Source organism: Lichenostomus cassidix, chromosome 5, assembly GCF_008360975.1.
Source record: "Lichenostomus cassidix isolate B80296 chromosome 5, HeHo_3.0, whole genome shotgun sequence".
Taxonomy (NCBI): Eukaryota; Metazoa; Chordata; class Aves; order Passeriformes; family Meliphagidae; genus Lichenostomus; species Lichenostomus cassidix.
The window spans coordinates 59,474,553-59,496,388 of NC_139486.1; the positions used below are offsets into that span (position 1 = coordinate 59,474,553).

At 51.0% G+C, this 21,836-nt stretch overlaps 1 protein-coding gene across 1 annotated transcript; it reads left to right on the top strand.

The window, feature by feature from the left end:
• The first annotated feature begins 15,202 nt into the window (after positions 1–15,202).
• Positions 15,203–16,310, top strand: LOC146436837 (mas-related G-protein coupled receptor member X2-like). The gene has a single exon (XM_085063929.1). The coding sequence runs from the start codon at positions 15,396–15,398 to the stop codon at positions 16,308–16,310; it is 915 nt and encodes a 304-aa protein (XP_084920055.1). The 5' UTR covers positions 15,203–15,395.
• Positions 16,311–21,836: the final 5,526 nt, after the last annotated feature.

Here is a 21,836-nt window from a genome sequence, read left to right on the forward strand (position 1 = left end):
AACACCACTTAGTTAAAAGAGAGCCCCTCACAGCTTTGACTGTTGCAGTGTTACTCACCGTTGGAGGAGTAGGAGCAGGCACCGGCATTGCCTCTTTAGCAACTCAGGGTAAACAAATGCAAACACTTAGAAGAGCTGTAGACGAAGACATTTTAAAGCTAGAAAGGTCTATAGATGCACTTGTCAAATCAGTAAGGTCTCTATCAGAGGTAGTCCTCCAAAATAGAAAAGGACTAGATATACTTTTTATGCAACAGGGTGGATTGTGTGTAGCCCTTAAAGAACAATGTTGCACCTATGTAGATTACACTGGAGTAGCGGTCGATACTATGGCAGAACTCAGGAAACAAATAGAACAAAGAAAAAGAGAATCTGAGTCACGACAAAGTTGGTATGAAACCTGGTTTAATCGCTCCCCTTGGTTTACAACTATGCTATCTACAATCATGAGACCCCTAATACTGGTCATCCTAGGGCTGACATTTGGACCTTGTATATTTAACTGACTTATAGCCATTGTAAAGAACTGGTTAGAAGCAGCCCATTTAATGCTGGTCAGAGCAAAATACGAACACCTAAAAGGGGAGCTGGGAGAAGATGAATTGGAATGGAGTCGACAAGAGCTAAAAAGATTTATTGAACAAAACAAAAATGTACCTTAAGAGAAAGGGGGGAGATTGTAAAAGAGGGTGTTTGTTCAATAAATCCAGGGTGTGGGTGCATAGGTACGATTAATCAATTGATTATATGATTGCTAAAGCTTGATTGCTAAAGTTGCTTGTGTAAGGCGTATAGCCACATGATTGCAAAAAGTTGCTTGTAGTCTCTGACAAGAATCAAGAATCAGCCAAAAAGAAGAGGCCACAATAGCAGAAATTATGAAAACTTGCTTCGCGCACCCCCAGCCACAACGTTAAGAGCATGCGCAGAGTACTGCCGAAAGAGGAAGTTAAACAACATAAAAGAAGACTGAAAAGCAGGAACTGTGCGGCAGCTGGCGGGACGGTGATCCCCCTGTCACCCAGCGCTGTATGGCCTTTTGCTTTGCTTGCTGTAATTAATAAAATTTTACCCATTGGAACTAAGACCGATTGGCGTGGTCTCTAACCTCTATAACAGGGACACCCTTGAAAGCTTTTGTTTTCAAGTCTTTGCTTTGAATCTTTCCTATTCAACAGGTCTGAGCTTTCTCGGCCTCAGAAATGAGCTTCCCTACACTGTGGAATATTAAAATTGAGTCACCAAGAATCAGACATTCTGCAAATGGATTTTCTTGGTGTGGTTGCTTAAAAACAGCATGCAGGAGGATAAGAAATCTTGGCACAGCAGTGCAGAACAATTCCTGAGTCATTCCTTTCCATCTCCAGCAGGTCCTGACACATGAGAAGACTGAGGTGTGGAAAATTCACACTGAGCCCTGTTGCCCAGACAAGTGGGCAGGTATTTGGGATTGCCTCTGGAAGTCTTTTCCCAAAAATGCACACTGAGTTTGGGGCTGTGGGCTGTCTTGTGGGCTGTCAGGACAAGGGGTTGGAGCTGGAACTGCCTCTGCTGGGTTCTCCCATTTTCTCTGGGCTGTCTGGATGGTTTTAGCTCCACTCATGTTGCAACTGTGACTTGAGGTTTGGCTCCACTTGAGGTGCGTCTGAGGGAAGCTGTGGCTGTCCCTGGATCCCTGGAAGTTTTCCAGGACATGTTGGATGGAGCTCGGAGCAACATAGTTTAGTGGAATAGCAATGTACTCTAGTCCCTGCCTGTGGCAGGGGGTCAGAAGAGGATGGTCTTTAAAGTCCCTTCCAACCCAAACCATTCTATATTTCCATGGAAAACAGGAAGCTCAGGTAGGGAGTGGCCTGGGGGACACTGGAGACAAGGAAGGTGCTTGGAGCTAGAAAAATACATGGAAGGATCATGATCCTTCTGCACTTGCCTTGGGAGAAACTCCCTTCATGATGGGAGTCCTTTCCTGGATAAGAGGTTGTACCTCAGAAAGTTTCTACTTTCCAATGGACATGAAAATGGGAGACAGGGAGAGAAAATCCCTCTCAGATGTGGCAGTTGCTCTGTTCGGTTATTCATTAACAACTCTGTTAATCAATGCTTCTTAGATGTTTAACCTCATGTGAGCCAATGTGGTGGTTTTGATTGGCCCAAAACATCAGTAAAGTATTTTTAACATCTAGGAGAAATTTGGACCCCTCAGAAGCTGTTGTGGTAGGCCTGGAGAGGTGTCTGAGGGGTGGGGTGTGGCACAAAGATGGCTCCTGTGTGTCCTGAGTGAAAGTTCTGGAAGTTTTTACATCAGGTCCCGCAGAGCCAATCTCTGATGGCTCTGAAGGTGATGGACATGCTGCTGGCCAAGTTTGGGCCAACTGGGGTGCTGGTTACGCCTCTGTGAAAACATATTTAAGAAGAAATCAAAACAAGGCAGGCACATCCTTTTTTCACTTCTTCATAGTTGGAGGAGGAGGAGGTAGAAGTGAAAATATGTGAGGGAGACCAGCATGGAGAGGTGAAGGCCAGTAAAGAAGGTGGGGGAGGAGCTGCTCCAGTGCTGGAGCTGAAAACTCTCTGCTAGCTGTGCTGAAGGCCATGAGGGGAGCAGGAGGTTCCTCTGCAGCCCATGGAGCCCACAGGGGTGCAGAAATACACCCACAGCCCACTCCAGAGGAGCAGGTGGATGCCTGGAGAGGGCAGTGATCCAGTTTGGAGTCTCGAAAGAGTTAAAGCTACTGAGGCCTTTTCAAGGAAGAGAAAGGCCTTGCTCCTGGCATGGAAGCAGCCTGGCCTTGGCTTGGCAGAGTCTGCACAGCACTCTATGGACAAAAAGACTCATGTTGCAGCAGAATTCGGGCAGGATGTTGCTCATGAGATTGGACCCACGCCAAAGAAGTTCCCAGAGGACTGTCTCTTGTGGGAGGGACCCCTGGCTAAGTAGAGAACCCCTCTCCCTGATGGACTGACCAGAGAACAAACCCCTCTCAACCTGCCCCCTGTCTGTGTTGTGAGCTTGGAAAGAGGGAAAGGGGGGTGAGCAGAGAGACTGCTTCTTAAGAGGGTGGGGGTGAGAGCAGAAAAACTGCCTGATGAGAAGGAGAAATAAGTATAGATAAAGAGTATTCGTAGTAGAAAAACTGTGGTGATGAATAGATGTATGGACCTGCTCTGTGGACTGAAAAAAATACCCCCCCCACCCCCTGCCCCCCTACCCAGGTCTGGTGGTTATAAAAGAGGAAAGGGGGTGAATACTATAGATTCTTTAGAGGGAGGCTGGGGAGTGAACAAAAACTGCATGAAAAGTTTATTTTTGCCTTGCATTTATCCTCCAAATCTATTAGGTAATTAAATCACTCTTTGCAACTTTAAGCTTGGAGCCTGCTTGCCCTTTTTCTGTGCATCCTCCTGCCAACCAGTGTCCTATCTCATTTGACTCATGAGATTGGAGTGTATTTTTTATAGTTTTCTTTTTGTAGCAAGAGAGAGTCGAGGTGCCTGGCATTTAGTCAGGGTTAAACCTTGACACTCTCCAAAGCATGACTCACCACCCAAGGCTTTCACTCTCACTTCCCTTTCCAGAAGCAGTGGCACGTTGTCTTCCCCTGGATTTAAGGCAGTGGGAAAAGGAGGGACAACTTCCCCTGAGCAAGAGATGTGTCTGCTGCCCAGATCTCTCCCAGGAGGAATGAGGAGCTCTTGGCACTGTCTACATCATCCCAAGCATTGCAGGAATGTGCCTTAGGAAGAGCTCTGGTGTGAGACAGGTACCTGCCCTCCTCACACAAGACAGAGGCTTTAGAGTGGGAAAAACTAAGGAAACGAGCAATTTTTGGACACTGTTCACCAGGGATGAGCTCTGCAGCAAATGGATGTTGTTTATTCAACACATTTTGGGGTCAGAGTTACCATGTTGGAAACAAACAAAACGAATAAATCCAGATCTAATTATGCGGTGGTTACAATGTGAAAAAGATTAGCACAACCTGGATTTTGGGTCAAGCTGTTGTGCAGAGTTGCTGTTCAGCTCCTCCTGAGAATGGCCAGGTTCAGGATGGAGGTGCTGAAGGGCTTCCTTGGACATTGGTGCTGTGGAACCAGAGGATGGCCTCATTCTGCAGAACAGCAGCATAACCCCCTGATTTCTGCACAATAAAATGGTCCAAGCACCTGGCTATGTGAATTTCCTTATTTCAAGCTCTTTTTTGGTCACAGGCACCAGAATTCTGTGGAATTCACCATCAGCCCTGCACTTTACTCGGAATGATTTAATTATGGAATGAAAGAATGTGACAAATTCCCACTTAAAGGGCAAGGGAATGTTGCTGTCCCTCCCCCAGCTCGGCAGCCCTACCTGGGGTCAGTTTGCTCTCTTCCCATCAGCTAGGAGTGCTGGGCTGGCTCTGTCAGACAGACTGGGAAGGATGGTCCTTGAGATCCTTACCTTTCTCCTGCCATCTAGAGGCCCCAGCCCCACAGAGATTTGGGAAATCGCTGCCATCCCATGCTGGATGTGTCCCCAGGGCTTAACCTGTCACACTCTGCCCAGGCAAGAGATCCCCCAAAACCCCATGAAACTCATCTGCTGAGCCAAAGGAGATGGAGTTTATTCCCTGAGGCTGAGGCAATGAGGGTCATTCATAGGGAATACAGGAACAGGACTGAGCTCAGAGCCATGTGCCCCCATGGACCCATATGGGTGTCTTTGAGGTGACACATCTCCAGGTGCCTCACGTCCAGCAGTGCCTCACAGAGCTGTCTCCTCCACCACAGCAGTGTCCCCAGGGCCATGGCTGCCCTCCTCACTCCTAGCTTTCTCCTCAAACACCCTCCGCAGAGCGACTTTGACGGAGCGCTGGAAGCGACGCTGCCGCCAGCTCCCCACCAGCACATAAATCACAGGGTTGAGGCTGCTGTTCAGCAGTGCCAGCAGAAAGTAGATGTTTCCGGGGACTAAAGCATCAGAATAAGGAAGATGGAGGAGAACCTCCACACAGAAAGGGATGCCACAGGCGAAGAAGAGCAGGATGTTGAGCAGGATGGTGACAAAGAGCCTCCCTGGGTGTCTCCTCTGGGAGCCACAGCGGAGCTTGAGGAACAGGAGCAGGTTGGAAACCAACATCATGAGGGAAAAAGCCACGGAAATGGTGAGGGCTACAACTGCAAGGATGAACGCACCGTGCGCAATAAAGGTGTAGGTGACATAGAAGGAGGAAACCAAAACCCCAATGAGAACCCAGAGGGACCCACTGACGATACCCGAGAGGTGCCGGGGGCGGTGGCAGCGATACCAGATGGGGCAGAGGATGGAGACACAGCGCTCCATGCTGAGGGCTGTCAGCAGCCCCAGGCCGCTCAGGTCAAACAGGTAGCATGGGAGCCCAAGGACACTCAAAAATTTCCAATACTGAACAAAAAAACGAACCAAAGACGTGCAAAATATTGCTATGGTCAGAAACTCCAGTATAAGCAGGGAGAACAGGAGGAGCAGGCAGAAGTCAGCTACAGCCAGATTTAGGATGTAGACAGTGAAAGGGTTCTGCTTCATGTGGAAGCCCAGGAACCACACAACCATCCCATTCCCCACCAGCCCACAGAGGGAAATCCCCAGACAGACCCCTTCAAAAGCAATCAGTGTATATGGAATGCCCAAGCATCCACGCATCATAAATTCCTCCCAGTCCAGATATCCATGAAATGCATCATTAAAATTGAAGTTTGTTGTGCTGGTCTCCTCCATGGTGGATGATCCTGTTCCCAGCGGCAGCCTTCTCCTTCTTCCACCACCTTCTAGGGAGAGATGGGGAACCAGAGGGAAATAAGGGCCATCAGCATTCCCAGCACTTCCCATCTGCTCACACAGCCCCACACCAGCCCCAGGAAGAACCCCCACCCCTGCAGTGCCCAGGACAAACTCCCACCCTGTCTAGTCCTGTCCCTAGAAAGGAGGCATCACCCACTACTCCATCCCTGGACTCTTACCTCCAAGTAGGAACAGCTCTGTCACAGGAGCTCCAGGGGAAAATGATCTGGTGGTGGCTGCTGGGACCACTGGCTATGCTTCAGCCTCATCCCTCGTGCCTGGTGTGCAGCCCTTAGCCCAGAGATCACATCCCATGGTCAGAGCCTCCCCTCACAATCTCACCACATCAGTGACAGCTTCCCCTCACATGTCCCAGGGACAGAGGTCTTGTCAGGAGGAGGTGGCCACGTCACCCCCTTCCTCTCTTCCTGCCATTCTCTGCTGTTGTCCCACCATGTGAGGGGCTTCTGGCTTTCCCTGTGTGGTGGTGGATGGTGGGTATCCATCAACACAGGAGGGGACATATAACATTCCCAGGATGGCAGAGAGGTGAGAGATGAGCCAGAGACCTCCAAGAGTGAGAAATCCCTGATGTGCAGACCTGCAACAGCACAAGTTACTCAGTGCCTCTAGTGACATGTATCTGGCACTCAAAGACTTCTCCCAACTTCCTTCTGGGACACACTTCCAGGAGTTGCACCTTTCTCCATTTCCCTCTCAGGGATGGACCTTGAACTTGTGTTCTCTCCTTGTTTCAAGTCTTCCTCTAGCTCCAAATCCTGCAGCTCCCGGGTGGACACCCTGGAGAGACCATGGACCTTGTGCATCAACAAGGGTATCTTTGGAGCACATCAGTCTGGGGGATGACAAGCACAGGATACAGCTTCAGAGGAGATGGAAAATGCATGAAAGAAGGGCAGAAAACAAGCAACAAAATGCCAGTCCCTGTGCTGTGAAAGGCTGAGATTGTGTGGCAGGAACCACTTGGAGATAAGTGCACACTGGCAGCACCATGTACCCCACAAACCTAATCTCAGAGGAGACACATGCTCAGCAGGGGTAATTGGGCTGCTGATTGTGGTTAGATGGGATGTGATGAGAGGCTGTGGGCAAAGCCCTCGTGCACTCCTGTGTCTGGGCACTGGTGATTTCCCACAGCAAGTGGACACAAGGCCAGTGCTTGTCCTCATGGCTGCTGCTCAGGGGCTCTGTTGGCACCCAAGGGGCAGGGATTGGGTTCACAATGAGGTCTGGAATTTCTGAGGGGTTCAGAAAACCCTGTAAAAGCTGAAAGGACCATAGTGGAGCAGGCTTTCCATGGACAGGATCTTCCCTCACCAGAGGAGCATTTTGCCTCAAGGTTAACAGCATCTGAAGGGACATAATATTATCTGTGCTGTACTCTTCTCCTTCATTGTTTTAGACCAGTAAATGGTGTTGAAAATTATAGAACGTGAGTGTCTGAATTAATAGGATCATAACAAATTAGCAGCTCCTCATGAAGAACTGGGGGGAGGAGAGGAAGGGGGTGACATGGCCACCTCCTCCTGACAAGATCTCTGTCCCTGGGACATGTGAGGGGAAGCTGTCACTGATGTGGTGAGATTGTGAGGGGAGGCTCTGACCATGGGATGTGATCTCTGGGCTAAGGGCTGCACACCAGGCACGAGGGATGAGGCTGAAGCATAGCCAGTGGTCCCAGCAGCCATCCCCAGATCCTTTTCCCGTGGGGTTCCTATGACAGAGCTGTTCCTACTGGAGGGAGGAGTCCGGGGATGGAGTAGTGACAGATTTTTCCTGCCCTGGGCCTGGGCACTGCAGGGGTGGAGGTTCTTCCTGGGGCTGTGTGAGCAGATGGGAAGTGCTGGGAATGCTGATGGCCCTTATTTCCCTCTGGTTCCTCATCTCTCCCTAGAAGTGGTGGAAAAGGAGAAGACAACCACTGGGAACAGGATCATTCACCATGGAGGAGACCAGCACAACAAACCTCACTCTGAATGGATCTGTGGACTTGGAGGAATATCTCCCAGATCAATGCTCGAGCTTTCCCTACACACTGGTTGCTTTTGCAGGGGTCTGTCTGGGGATTTCCCTCTGTGGGCTGGTGGGGAATGGGATGGTTGTGTGGTTCCTGGGCTTCCACATGAAGCAGAACCCTTTCACTGTCTACACCCTAAATCTGGCTGTAGCTGACTTCTGCCTGCTCCTCCTGTTCTCCCTGCTTATCTTGGCTTTTCTGACCTTAGCAGCATTTTGCACATCTTTGATTTATCTTGCTCCTCTCTACACAGATTCTGCATTTGCAGTGGAACTCCTGTGCCACCTGTTTAACCTGAGCAGCCTGGGGCTGCTGACAGCCCTCAGCATGGAGCGCTGTGTCTCCATCCTCTGCCCCATCTGGTACCAAAGCCACTGCCCCCGGCACCTCTCAGGTGTCATCAGTGGGTCCCTCTGGGTTCTCACTGGGGTTTTGGTGTCCTCCCTCTACCTCACCTTTACTGGAGACTCTGAAACCATCCTTGCAGGTGTAGCCCCTGTGATTTCCCTGATTCTGTCCGTAGTGATGTTGGTTTCCAACCTGTTCCTGTTCCTCAGGCTCTGCTGTGGCTCCCAGAGGTGGCAGCCAGGGAAGCCCTGTGTCACCATCCTGCTCAACGTCCTGCTCTTCTTTGCCTTCAGCATCCCTTTCTGCTTGGAGGTTGTCCTCAGCCTTTCTGATTCTGTTAAGTTATTCCCAGAAAACACCTCCTTGCTGCTGGCCTTGCTGAACAGCAGCCTCAACCCTGTGATTTATGTGCTGGTGGGGAGCTGCCAGCAGCACTTTCTGTGCTCCATCAAAGTTGATCTGTGGAGAGTGTTTGAGGGGAAAAGCAGGAGTGAGGAGGGGAGCCACAGCCCTGGGGACACTGCTGTGGTGGAGGTGACAGCTCTGTGAGGCACTGCTGGACATGTGGCACCTGGAGATGTGTCAGAGACAGCCAGAAGTATGGGGACATGAGGCCACATGGCTCTGAGCCAGAGCAGCCTGGCTCAGCCCTGTTCTCTGGCTGTACTCCCCATGCAATGACCCTCTGTGTTGGTTTTGCTTGGCCCAGTTTTTGTTAGTAGGGGTGCCACAAAGATGGCTCCTGTGAGAAGCTTCTGGAAGCTTTCACCATGTCTAGCAGAGCCAATCTCTAATGGCTCTGAAGATGACATATATGCTGCTGGCCAAGCCTGTGCCAGTTGGAGATGGTGGGTATCCTCTGTGATAACATATTGGAGGAGAAATCAAAGCAAATGTGCATGCAGTTGTTTCTAGCCAGGGAAGGAGGAAGAGGAGGAGACAACATGTGAGGGAAACAACATGGAGACACCAAGGGCAGTGCAGAAGGTGAGGGAGGAGGTGCTCCAGGCACCAGAGCCAAGTTTCCTCTGTAGGCTTTGGTGAAGACCATGGTGAAGCAGCTGTGCCCCTGCAGCCCATGGGGTCCAACAGGGATGCAGAAATCCACCCACAGCCCATGGAGGAAGTGCCCCATGCCAGAGTAGGTGGGTGCCTGGAGGAGGCTGTGATCCACTGGGAGACCCAGTGGAGAGAGAGAGCCCTTGATTCCAGGCTGGAGCAGCCTGTCCTTGGAGGAGTGCAGCCCGTGGATGAGGGAGCCAAGCACAGCAGTTTGGAAGGACTGACTGCCCGTGGGAGGAGCTCACATTGCAGCAGGATTGTCTGTGCTGCTGCTGCTCCTGAGTTTGGAGCTGCACTGGAGGAGTTCCCAGAGAACTGTCTCCTGTGGAAAGGAAACCATGGCAATGCAGGAAAGGACTTCTCTCCCTGAGCAGTGGAAGATCCTGGGGATGAGCTGACCCAAAGCCCCACACCCTGCCCTCCCTGCACTGTTGATGGGAAGGAGGGAGGGGGTGAGAGGAAAAACAGTGTCTTTAAGGGTTTCTTTTACTTCTCATTATCCTCCTTTGACTCTGTTAGTAATAAATTCACTTTGCAACTTTAAGTGGAGCCTGTTTTTCCCTTGAAGTGTTTTCTAACTGTCCTTATCTCGACTCATGAATGCTTAACTAATTTTTTTTTTCCTCCCCTCTTCCCGGATGTGGCAGGGGAGAGAACAAGCAAGCAGCTGCCATAGGTGCCTGGTGTTGGCTGAGGCTGAAACCACGGCAGACACTCAGGAGGATGTGGATGCACAGAAATTAGTCAGAGGAAAGTGATGTTTAGGTATTAGATAAGAAACAAGTTTTAATGACTATGTATGGTTATAATGGATAAAGCCCCTGCTGTAAAGTCTCACCTCAGACACACAACCATGAGAGATCCTTCTGTGTGTCCTGTGCAGGTAAAGAATTCCTGCTTCCTAATGCTTCCCATTGTATTAGAAAGTTTATTCCAGCCCCTTTTGGTATCTCTTCCCCTCCCTATTTCCACCCCACTGCCCATCCCACCCCATCCCATCCCATCCAGCAGCTTTCCTGGCCTCTCCCTGGCTCTGAGCACAACCTGTAGCTCTGCTGCTCTCCAGTGAGGACATTTGGGATCGGCAGCATCCACACCCTTCCTGACCTCTCCTGACCCCTCTGACACACCCAGACTCCCCCGGGGCCACCTTCCCCCCTGACAGCCCCACTGCTGCCCTGCTCCAGCCGGGACCAGGGAGATCTTTGCTGTGCCACTCAGAGAGCAGCTGGGAAGGGAATGCTGAGCCCCTGGGCCATCCTGCCCATGCCGGCTGTGCCGCTGCCATCCCAGCTCTGGGCACTCGGGATCATGTTTGCTGCAGGGAGCACAAGCCATGCCTGTGTCCCCTCCCTCCCTCCCTCCACCCCCATTCCCGGCTGGCAGCAGGAGCCAGAGGAAGGCAGCAAGTGCTGGCAGACGGGGTGAAGGCAGCTCAGGGTTCAGGATGATGTTTATTGATATCAGACTGCAGTGGGATGCAGGAACCAGGTGCCAGGGGGGTTTTGGGATCACAGCTGTGTTGGGAAATATCCCTTTGGTGCAATAGTGTTCTAGCACCTGGGAGGGAGGACAAAAGCAATGCTCCAATGTACTCCTTGCAGAGCATCCCTCCCACATGCCCCTGCTTGCTTCTCCTGCAGGAATACAGTGTGGGAGGGTGATCCTGTGGATATTTATTAATCAGGTGACTCAAGGAAACCCTCAGCCTCTCTCCCAGGGTCCCTCAGCAGTGCAGTCAAAGGGATCAACAGGCTCAGACTGCTGTGTCTTCAGTGGTGTCTTTTTACTGGGCAGAGTTTTCTTCCTGCTCATCAAAAACCCTCTGGAGAGATTTCCTCAGGGACCCCAAAGAGAAGTTCCTCCAACACCTCCCCACCAGGAAGTAGATGAAGGGTTTGTAGGTGCTGTTGATGCAGGTGAGCAGGAAAAAAACCTGGGAGGACACAACAATGTAGCCGAGCTGCTGCAGGAAGTTCCAGAGGGTGAGGAGGAGTGTGAAGAGCACAACGAGGAAGATAACAATGTCACGCTTGTTGAGTTGCTGCTGCTGGGAGCCACATTTGGCCTTAATGAAGTTGATTGATCTGGAAATGACATCGGGTACAGCGAAGAGGAGCAGGGTGATGGTGGACATGGAGACGAGAGCCACCAGACATTGCTCCTGCTTGTGTGATGGACACAGGGAAGTCACCGTGATGAGAGCGAAGAAAGCCCAGAATTCGACACTGCTCATCACCCACACCAGGCGCAGGGGAAGGCGGCAGCGGCAGCAGGGCCGGCACAGCTTGTACAGGCCGATCACAATGGTGGTGTCTGTCAGCTTCCACAGCCCCCAGTAGTAGGAGAACACAGACACCTGGAAAAGGAAGCTCAGGTACACCTGGGACATGATAGTGGAGCAGGACACATCCTCCACCAGGAAGAGCAGGGCAGAGGGGACTGTGAAGAGGAGGAAGAAGAAGTCGATGACAGCCAGATCAAAGATTTTGGAGTTACGGATTTTCAGGCTGAGGAGCCCGAGGACAGCCCCATTCCCAGCCAGCCCACAGAGGCAGATGAGCAGTGTGACACTGTGTATGGCCATGCTGCTGACATCTATCTCACATGGATCATCTCCTTCAGTGGGTGAGGCAGGAGGGGGGGTGACAGTGCTCACCTCCATGGATGGACGCTGGGCAGGCAGTGGAATGAGGCCCCTGGCTGTGGTCAGAGTGGATGGGGAGTCAGTGCTTGGAGAATCCTGGGATTGACCATGCAGCTCCTCAGCAGCTCCCTGCAGCAGGAAGGATTCAGTGGAGAGAAGTGAGTTGTGCAGGGGAGGAGGACAGTGGAAATAGTGGGGTGGGAGAGGGAGGTGGGAGGTTTGGGCAGTTTGGCAGAAGAATTTTAAAGAACACAGAGAATAAAAATTTTCAGGTTCCCTCAAGCTGCTGAAAGACCAGCTGGACAAAAAGATAAAAGGATGTAAAGGAGCATGGACAGAGAACTATAAACGTGTCCGGAACCAGTGGAGAAAGAGATAAGGAGGCCTCCAGTGCTTTTGGGACAAGTTCTGTAACAAGAAGGAACAGGAGTTCAAGGAGGGTCACCTCTAATATTGCAGCATTCAGTGAATACTGCAATACTGTACAGTGAATACAGTGAATACATTCAGTGATGTTTATGTATTAGGAAACACTTTTTTTATGACTTTGAAAGATTATAATGGATAAAACCCCTGTTGTAAAGTCTCTCCACACACAGAAAAAGGAGAGATCCTTCCATATGACCTGCACAGATAAAGAATTCCTGCTTTCTAATGTGTTCCATTGTGTCAAAAAGTTTTTTTCCATCTGATTTCAATATCAAGATACAGAAGGAAAGCTCAGGGCAGACGAGGGAGGAGCTGGGGACGACACTGCAGTCCCATGGAGAGGGTGGCAGAAGCAGAGCAACTGCTGGAGGAGAGGCAGGTGGGGTAGGGAGGAAGGAAAACATTGCACTGACCTGTTCAGTGTGGGGCAGCAGCAGGCAAAGGGTGTCTGTCCAGTTCAGCACTGCTTCCTGAAATCTCTTGCTGCTTTGGGATCAATATCCTAAAGTGGATCCTCCCAGAGCAGTAAAATGAAGGACAGAGTGCCCAGATCCCCAGGAGGTCCCCTCTCCTGTCCCGCTGACTCCTCTCTGTGCCGTCTCGCAGTTTTGCTTCCCAAGACTCGGTGGAGTCACAGGGCAATCAGGAATTGCAGCTTTGGCGACATCTGCGATTCACTTTCACTTTCGGTTTCTTTTTTTTTTTTAAACTGCAAAGGAAGTGGCTTTTGTTAAAAGCTCCACCAGAGCTGTGTGAATGGCTCTTCATTTCCTCTCGATCAGAAACACTCCTTCCCTGCAGAATGTCCCATTCTCCAACTGCTGTCCCATTCCTGACAGGCTTCTACCATTCCATTGCTCATTTCTGTTCCCTGAGGGATCATGGTCCCTCCAGCAGCAGAGGGATGCTGGTGGTGCTGGTGGCACTGGAATGCTGGCAGTGCTGGGGAGGCAGCTGGGTGCTTGTGAGGAACAACTCCCATTTTGGGAAGAGCTCCAGGATCATTGCCAGACTTCCCCTGGACCCAAAGGAGCACAGCTGAGACAAGAATTTCCATTTTTCTCATTCTGCAATGTTAAATCATCCCTCTGCTAAAGGACAGCAAAGAGTTGCTTGCAGCCAGGTTATCAGCAGTTAGACCCGACATTAATTACTGCCAATCCCCTTAATGATGCAATAAAAGTAATTAGAGATCAGATTTTGGAGTGCTGTTATCCCCCTATCAGCCCTTCACCAGAGCTCATCCTCCTCCTCCTCCATCCTGTGAGCACTTGTGGTTGTTTTTACTGATCCCACCCCTTCACCAGCAGCAACACCTTCCACAAGGCCATGTGGCTCCAAACCCCATCCAATCTGGCCTGGAACACTTCCAGGGATCCTGGGGCAGCCACAGCTTCTCTGGACAACCTGTGCCTCAGCACCCTCACAGGGAAGGATTTCTCCCACATATCACATCTGAACCCACCCTCTGTCAGTGAGAAAGCCATTCCCCCTTGTCCTGTCACTCCAAGCCCTTGTCCAAAGTCCCTCTCCAGCTCTCCTGGAGCCCCTTTAGCTCATGGATCAGGAACTGTTTGCACTGGAAAGGATTGGCCCAATGAATGGATGTGAGATTCCATAGCTGGGGACACAAACACAGTGTCAGTGAGGGAGAGAGGAGGCAGTTCTGCTCCCAGGGTCTCCACACACACCAGATTCCAGCAGGAGCATCCCAGCTCCCAGACACATGTCAGTCTGGGTGGGAATCATCTCATTTCAGCTTTCTAGGAATTCTGTGGAATTCATTGTAGGCTGCTGTCTGACTCCCAAGGGAGTGTAGAAGATGAGTCGAATGAAACCTCTAACTTTCTAATGGTTAAAGCAAAGTGAGCAGCATTGATTCACCTCTTATCACAAAAAATTACATTTCTGCAATATTAAACCATCCCTCTGCTGTATGCCTGTGCTCCAGCTCACACACAGCATTCCATTATTACATGAATCCTCTTGGAAACTGCATGGTGAAAGTCAAATACCTTTGAAGTTGTGGTATACAAGTAGCAAGGCAATATTTGAACCAGGAAACAAATTTTGTAGTGCAGGGTCATAGGGACTCACCCCAGGAATGAGAGGGGCAAGTTCAGGCAGTTCAAAAGACAAGATTTCAGGATTGGGGTTGCTTTAAAACAAAGAGGAACCTGACACAGAGACAAACTGCTTTCCCACAGGTCTCATTGCTGAGGCTCTCTCCTGTTACTCATTTCCTGGACAAAGTCAAGAGCAGATTAGAAGCAGAGCTCTGATCCCAGCAAAGGCTCTGAAATAGTTCCCTGTTTGTGAGAGCCCTGGAGAACATGATCCAGCAGGGACAAAAGGGGGCCTGGGACAGACCCCTCACTGGACACTGTCCAGGCTCACCCAGCAGGCTTCTCTCCCCTTTCCCAAGTGAGCATTCCAGGGAAGCTCTTGAATATCCTGACCCAGGGACAGCAGCTGGTGTGTGTGAGGCAATGTGAACCCACAGTGTGTCTGCTCCAGTGAAATTCTCCAGGCTGAGAAAGGAAAGGTGAGACTCTTCTCTTTCAATGTAATCAGTGTCCCCCTCATTGAGGTGGGACCTGCTGACTGATTTTGGCAGGGGAATTTCAGTCTGTAGGGTATTAAGGCTCTAAATATTGTGGGGAAAGGGAGAGGGGGAATACTGAAACGAGTGTCCTGCTGAAGGAATCCAGGAGCTAAGTGATATCAAATGACACATGACAATACAGGTCAGATTCAGCCCAAAGACCCTCACCCTGATATCTCCACAGGCAATCTTTTCCTTCACCAACTCTTTTCCTCCTCCAGTTCTGTGCTATCCAAAGCCAGGAAGGAGGTATCTCCCTGGCTTTTGTGCCAGGCAGTCATACCCATCTCCCACATCCTACTAGCAATCTGTCCTGTCCCTTGCCTCTCCCTGTGCTGCTCCACATGGAAGCTGGGGGTGGGAAAAGATGGGAAAAGCCACGTGTGGGGGACAGCAGTGTTGGTAAGGTGTCTGTGTTTGTCACCCGTCCAGCTGTGTGAGGGGAAGGAGAAGCAGCAGAGGTGTCACAATGAGCACATTGTCCCCTGCCACAGAGACAGCCAGCCCTGCCTGCTGGAGCCAGCCCGGTGGGAAAGTCTCCAACGGGAGCTGGAATGAGGACAAGCACTCCAACTGGACCCAGTGTGACAACAGCCACTCGAGCAGAGTCCCTGTCACGCTGCTCCTGTGCCTGTGTGGAATGGTGGGGAACGGGGCTGTCCTCTGGCTCCTCGGCTTCCACACCCGCAGGAACCCCATCACCATCTGCATCCTCAGCCTGGCCATCTCTGACTTCAGCTTCCTGCTCTTCATCACCATCGCCCTGGGGATATTTTATGGCCCAGAGAGCTTCTGCCACCAGCTGGGCTCACGGGGTGTGACAGCCGGGCTGAACGTCACCATCCTCTTCTCTTTCACTGCCCGGCTCTACTCTCTGACAGCCCTCAGTGCTGGGACAGCTCTCTTTGTCCTCCCTGTGTCCTGCTGGCCCTGCCACCGCTCCCAGCGCTTCCCGGTGCTCCTGTGTGTCCTGCTCTGGCTCCTCTCCTTCCTGCTCACCGTCACCCCCTGTTTCTGCCCTTCAGTGCTGGTGGCCTTGGTGCTGAGCTACCTCTTCTCTGGGCTCACCCTGATCTGCTCTGCTCTAGCCCTGCTGGCCAGGCTCCTGTGCTGCTCATGGAAACAGCCCCCACGGAAGCTCTGTGCCCTGGTCCTGCTGCCTGTCACCTTCTTTCCCTTCTTCACCGCTCATTTTGGGTTCTGGCTCTTGCTGAGAGCCTTTGACCCCTCTGTCTTTGCCCTCAGCACCTCTGTCCTGCTCGCCTGTGCCAACAGCAGTGCCCACCCTCTGATTTACTTCCTGGCTGGGAGCTGTGCAAAGGAATTCACCCTCTCTGTTAGAGTTGCCTTCCAGAGGGCTTTTGAGGATGTGCCAGAGCCCTGAAATAGGGACAACACAGTGGAATCATCATAAAGTTGAATTCTCATGAAATAGAATCACCGTGAAATAGAATCAAAAAACATCCTGAATTTGAATGGACTCATGAGGATCACAGAGTTCAGCTCCTGGCCCTGTACAGGCTATACCAACATTCCCCCCCTGTGCCTGAGAGTGCTGTCCAAATGCTCCTGGAGCTCTGTCAGGCTGGTGCTGTGTGCAGCAGGGGAACTCCTGCCTGGGGTGGATTCAGCATGATGTGAGGATTCATCATGGGAAGGTTTGGGTCAGAAGGAACCTTACAGATCATCACATTCTGACCTTTTCTCCATGGGCAGGGACACCTTTGAAAGCTTTTGTTTTCAAGTTCTTGCTTTGAATCTTTCCTGTTCAACAGGTCTGAGCTTTCTCTGCTTCAGAAATGAGCTTCCCTACCCTGTGGAATATTAAAATTGAGTCACCAAGTCTCAGACCTTCTGCAAATGGATTTTCTTGGTGTGTTTGCTTAAAAACAGCATGGATAAGAAATCTTGGCACAGCAGTGCAGAACAATTCCTGAGTGATTCCTGTCCATCTCCAGCAGGTCCTGACACACGGGAAGACTGAGGTGTCGAAAATTCACACTGAGCCCTGTTGCCCAGACGAGTGGGCAGGTGTTTGGGATTGCCTCTGGAAGGCTTTCCCCAAAATGCACACTGAGTTTGGGGCTGTGGGCTGTCTTGTCAGGACAAGGGGTTGGAGCTGGAACTGCCTCTGCTGGATCCTCCCATTTTCTCTGGGCTGTCTGGATGGTTTTAGCTCCACTCACGTTACAACTGTGACTCAAGGTTTGGCTCCACTTGAGGTGTGTCTGAGGGAAGCTGTGGCTGCCCCTGGATCCCTGGAAGTTTTCCAGGACATGTTGGATGGAGCTCGGAGCAACATACTTTAGTGGAATAGCAATGTACTCTAGTCCCTACCTGTGGCAGGGGGTCAGAAGAGGATGGTGTTTAAAGTCCCTTCCAACCCAAACCATTCTATATTTCCATGGAAAACAAGAAGCTCAGGTAGGGAGTGGCCTGGGTGACACTGGAGACAAGGAAGGTGCTTGGAGCTAGAAAAATACATGGAAGGATCATGATCCTTCTGCACTTGCCTTGGGAGAAACTCCCTGGCTGATGGGAGTCCTTTCCTGGACAAGAGGTTGTACCTCAGAAAGTTTCTACTTTCCAACGGACATGAAAATGGAAGACAGGGAGAGAAAATCCCTCTCAGCTGTGGAAGTTGCTCTGTTCTATTAATCACTAACAACTCTGTTAATCGATGCTTCTTAGATGTTTAACCTCACGTGTGTCAATGTGGTGGTTTTGATTGGCCCAAAACATCAGTAAAGTATTTTTAACATCTAGGAGAAATTTGGACCCCTCAGAAGCTGTTGTAGTAGGCCTGGGGAGGTGTATGAGGGGTGGGGAGTGACGCAGAGATGGCTCCTGTGTGTCCTGAGTGCAAGTTCTGGAAGTTTTTACATCAAGTCCCGCAGAGCCAATCTCTGATGGCTCTGAAGGTGATGGACATGCTGCTGGCCAAGTTTGGGCCAATTGGAGGTGCTGGTTATGCCTCTGTTAAAACATATTTAAGAAGAAATCAAAACAAGGCAGGCACACGCTTTTTTCAGTTCTTTGTAGTTGGAGGAGGAGGAGGTGGAGGTGAAAATATGTGAGGGAGAACAGCATGGAGACGTGAAGGTCAGTGAGAAGGTGGAGGAGGAGGTGCTCCAGTGCTGGAGCTGAAAACTCTCTGCTAGCTGTGCTGAAGGCCATGGGGGGAGCAGGAGGTTCCCCTGCAGCCCATGGAGTCCACAGGAGTGCAGAAATCCACCCACAGCCCATGCCAGAGGAGCAGGTGGATGCCTGGAGAGGGCTGTGATCCAGTTTGGAGGCTCGAAAGAGTTAAAGCTACAGAGGCCTTTTCAAGGGAGAGAAAGGCCTTTTCCTTGCTCCTGGCATGGAAGCAGCCTGGCCTCAGCTCAGCAGAGTCTGCACAGCACCTTATGGACAAAAAGACTCATGTTGCAGCAGAATTCGGGCAGGATGTTGCTCATGAGATTGGACCCACGCCAAAGAAGTTCCCAGAGGATTGTCTCTCATGGGAGGGACCCCTGGCTAAGTAGAGAACCCCTCTCCCTGATTGGACTGACCAGAGAACAAACCCCTCTCAACCTGCCCCCTGTCTGTGTTGTGGGTTTGGAAAGAGGGAAAGGGGGGTGAGCAGAGAGACTGCTTCTTAAGAGGGTGGGGGTGAGAGCAGAAAAACTGCCTGATGAGAAGGAGAAATAAGTATAGATAAAGAGTTTTCGTAGTAGAAAAACTGTGGTGATGAATAGATGTATGGACCTGCTCTGTGGACTGAAAAAAATACCCCCCCACACCCTGCCCCCCTACCCAGGTTTGGTGGTTATAAAAGAGGAAAGGGGGTGAATACTATAGATTCTTTGGGGGGGGGGGAGTGAACAAAAACTGTATGAAAAGTTTATTTTTGCCTTGCATTTATCCTCCAACTCTCTTAGGTAATTAAATCACTCTTTGCAACTTTAAGCTTGGAGCCTGCTTGTCCTTTTTCTGTGAATCCTCCTGCCAACCAGTGTCCTATCTCATTTGACTCATGAGACTGGTGTGTATTTTTTATAGTTTTCTTTTTGTAGCAAGAGAGAGTCGAGGTGCCTGGCGTTTAGTCAGGGCTAAACCTTGACACTCTCCAAAGCATGACTCACCACCCAAGGCTTTCACTCTCACTTCCCTTTCCAGAAGCAGTGGCACGTTGTCTTTCCCTGGATTTAAGGCAGTGGGAAAAGGAGGGACAACTTCCCCTGAGCAAGAGATGTGTCTGCTGCCCAGGTCTCTCCCAGGAGGAATGAGGAGCTCTTGGCACTGTCTACATCATCCCAACCACTGCAGGAATGTGCCTTAGGAAGAGCTCTGGTGTGAGACAGGTACCTGCCCTCCTCAGACAAGACAGAGGCTTTAGAGTGGGAAAAACTAAGGAAACGAGCAATTTTTGGACACTGCTCACTAGGGATGAGCTCTGCAGTGAATGGATGTTGTTTATTCAACACATTTTGGGGTCAGAGTTACCATGTTGGAAACAAACAAAATTAATAAATCCAGATCTAATTATGGGGTGGTAACAATGTGAAAAAGACCAGTACAACCTGGATTTTGGCTCAAGTTGCTGTGCAGAGTTGCTGTTCAGCTCCTCCTGAGAATGGCCAGGTTCAGGATGGAGATGCTGAAGGGCTTCCTTGGACATTGTTGCTGGAGAACCAGAGGATGGCCCCATTTTGCAGAACAGCAGCATAACCCCCTGATTTCTGCACAATAAAATGGTCCAAGCACCTGGTGATGTGAATTTCCTTATTTCAAGCTCTTTTTTGGTCACAGGCACCAGAATTCAGTGGAATTCACCATTGTCTCTGCACTTTATCCAGAATGATTTAATTATGGAATGGAAAAATGTGACAAATTCCCACTTAAAGGGCAAGGGAATGTTGCTGTCCCTCCCCCAGCTTGGCAGCCCTACCTGGGGTCAGTTTGGTCTCTTCCCATGAGCAGGGAATACAGGGCTGGCTCTGTCAGACAGACGGGGAAGGATGCTCCTTGAGATCCTTACCTTTCTCCTGCCATCTAGAGGCCCCAGCCCCACAGAGATTTGGGAAATTGCTGCCCTCCCATACAGGATATGTCCCCAGGAATTAACCTGTCACACTCTGCCCAGGCAAGAGATCCCCCAAAACCCCATGAAACTCATCTGCTGAGCCAAAGGAGATGGAGTTTATTCCCTGAGGCTGAGGCAATGAGGGTCATTCATAGGGAATACAGGAACAGGACTGAGCTCAGAGCCATGTGCCCACATGGTCCCATATTTGTGGGTGTCTTTGAGGTGACACATCTCCAGGTGCCTCACGTCCAGCAGTGCCTCACAGAGCTGTCTCCTCCACCACAGCAGTGTCCCCAGGGCCATGGCTGCCCTCCTCACTCCTGGCTTTCTCCTCAAACACCCTCCGCAGGGCGACTTTGACAGAGCGCTGGAAGCGACGCCGCTGCCAGCTCCCCACCAGCACATAAATCACAGGGTTGAGGCTGCTGTTCAGCAGTGCCAGCAGAAAGCAGATGTTTCCGGGGACTAAAGCATCAGAATAAGGAAGAGAGAGGAGAACCTCCACACAGAAAGGGATGCCACAGATGAAGAAGAGCAGGATGTTGAGCAGGATGGTGACAAAGAGTCTCCCTGGGTGTCTCCTCTGGGAGCCACAGCGGAGCTTGAGGAACAGGAGCAGGTTGGAAACCAACATCATGAGGGAAAAAGCCACGGAAATGGTGAGGGCTACAACTGCAAGGATGGTCGCAGAGTACATAGCAAAGGTGTAGGTGAAATAGTAGGAGGATACCAAAACCCCAATGAGAACCCAGAGGGACCCACTGACGATACCCGAGAGGTGCCGGGGGCGGTGGCAGCGATACCAGATGGGGCAGAGGATGGAGACACAGCGCTCCACGCTGAGGGCTGTCAGCAGCTCCAGGCCACTCAGGTCAAACAGGTAGCATGGGAGCCCAAGGGCACTCAAAAAATTCCAATACTGAACAAAAAAACGAAACAAAGACGTGCAAAATATTGCTAAGGTCAGAAAACCCAGTATAAGCAGGAGCAACAGGAGGAGCAGGCAGAAGTCAGCTACAGCCAGATTTAGGATGTAGACAGTGAAAGGGTTCTGCTTCATGTGGAAGCCCAGGAACCACACAACCATCCCATTCCCCATCAGCCCACAGAGGGAAATCCCCAGACCGACCCCAGAAATGGCAATCTCTGTATATGGAATGCCCAAGCATTCACGCATCATAAATTCCTCCCAGTCCAGAGCTCTATAAATTGTATCATTCAAGGTGAAGTTTGTTGTGCGGGTCTCCTCCATGGTGGATGATCCTGTTCCCAGTGGCTGCCTTCTCCTTCTTCCACCACCTTCTAGGGGGACATGGGGAACCAGAGGGAAATAAGGGCCATCAGCATTCCCAGCACTTCCCATCTGCTCTCACAGCCCCACACCAGACCCTGGATGAACCCCCACCCCTGCAGTGCCCAGGACAAACTCCCACCCTGTCTAGTCCCATCCCTAGAAAGGAGGCATCACCCACTACTCCATCCCTGGACTCCTACCTCCAAGTAGGAACAGCTCTGTCACAGGAGCCCCAGGGGAAAAGGATCTGGTGGTGGCTGCTGGGACCACAGGCTCTGCTTCAGCCTCATCCCTCGTGCCTGGTGTGCAGCCCTTAGCCCAGAGATCACATCCCATGGTCAGAGCCTCCCCTCACAATCTCACCACATCAGTGACAGCTTCCCCTCACATGTCCCAGGGACAGAGATCTTGTCAGGAGGAGGTGGCCACGTCACCCCCTTCCTCTCTTCCTGCCATTCTCTGCTGTTGTCCCACCATGTGAGGGGCTTCTGGCTTTCCCTGTGTGGTGGTGGATGGTGGGTATCCATCAACACAGGAGGGGACAT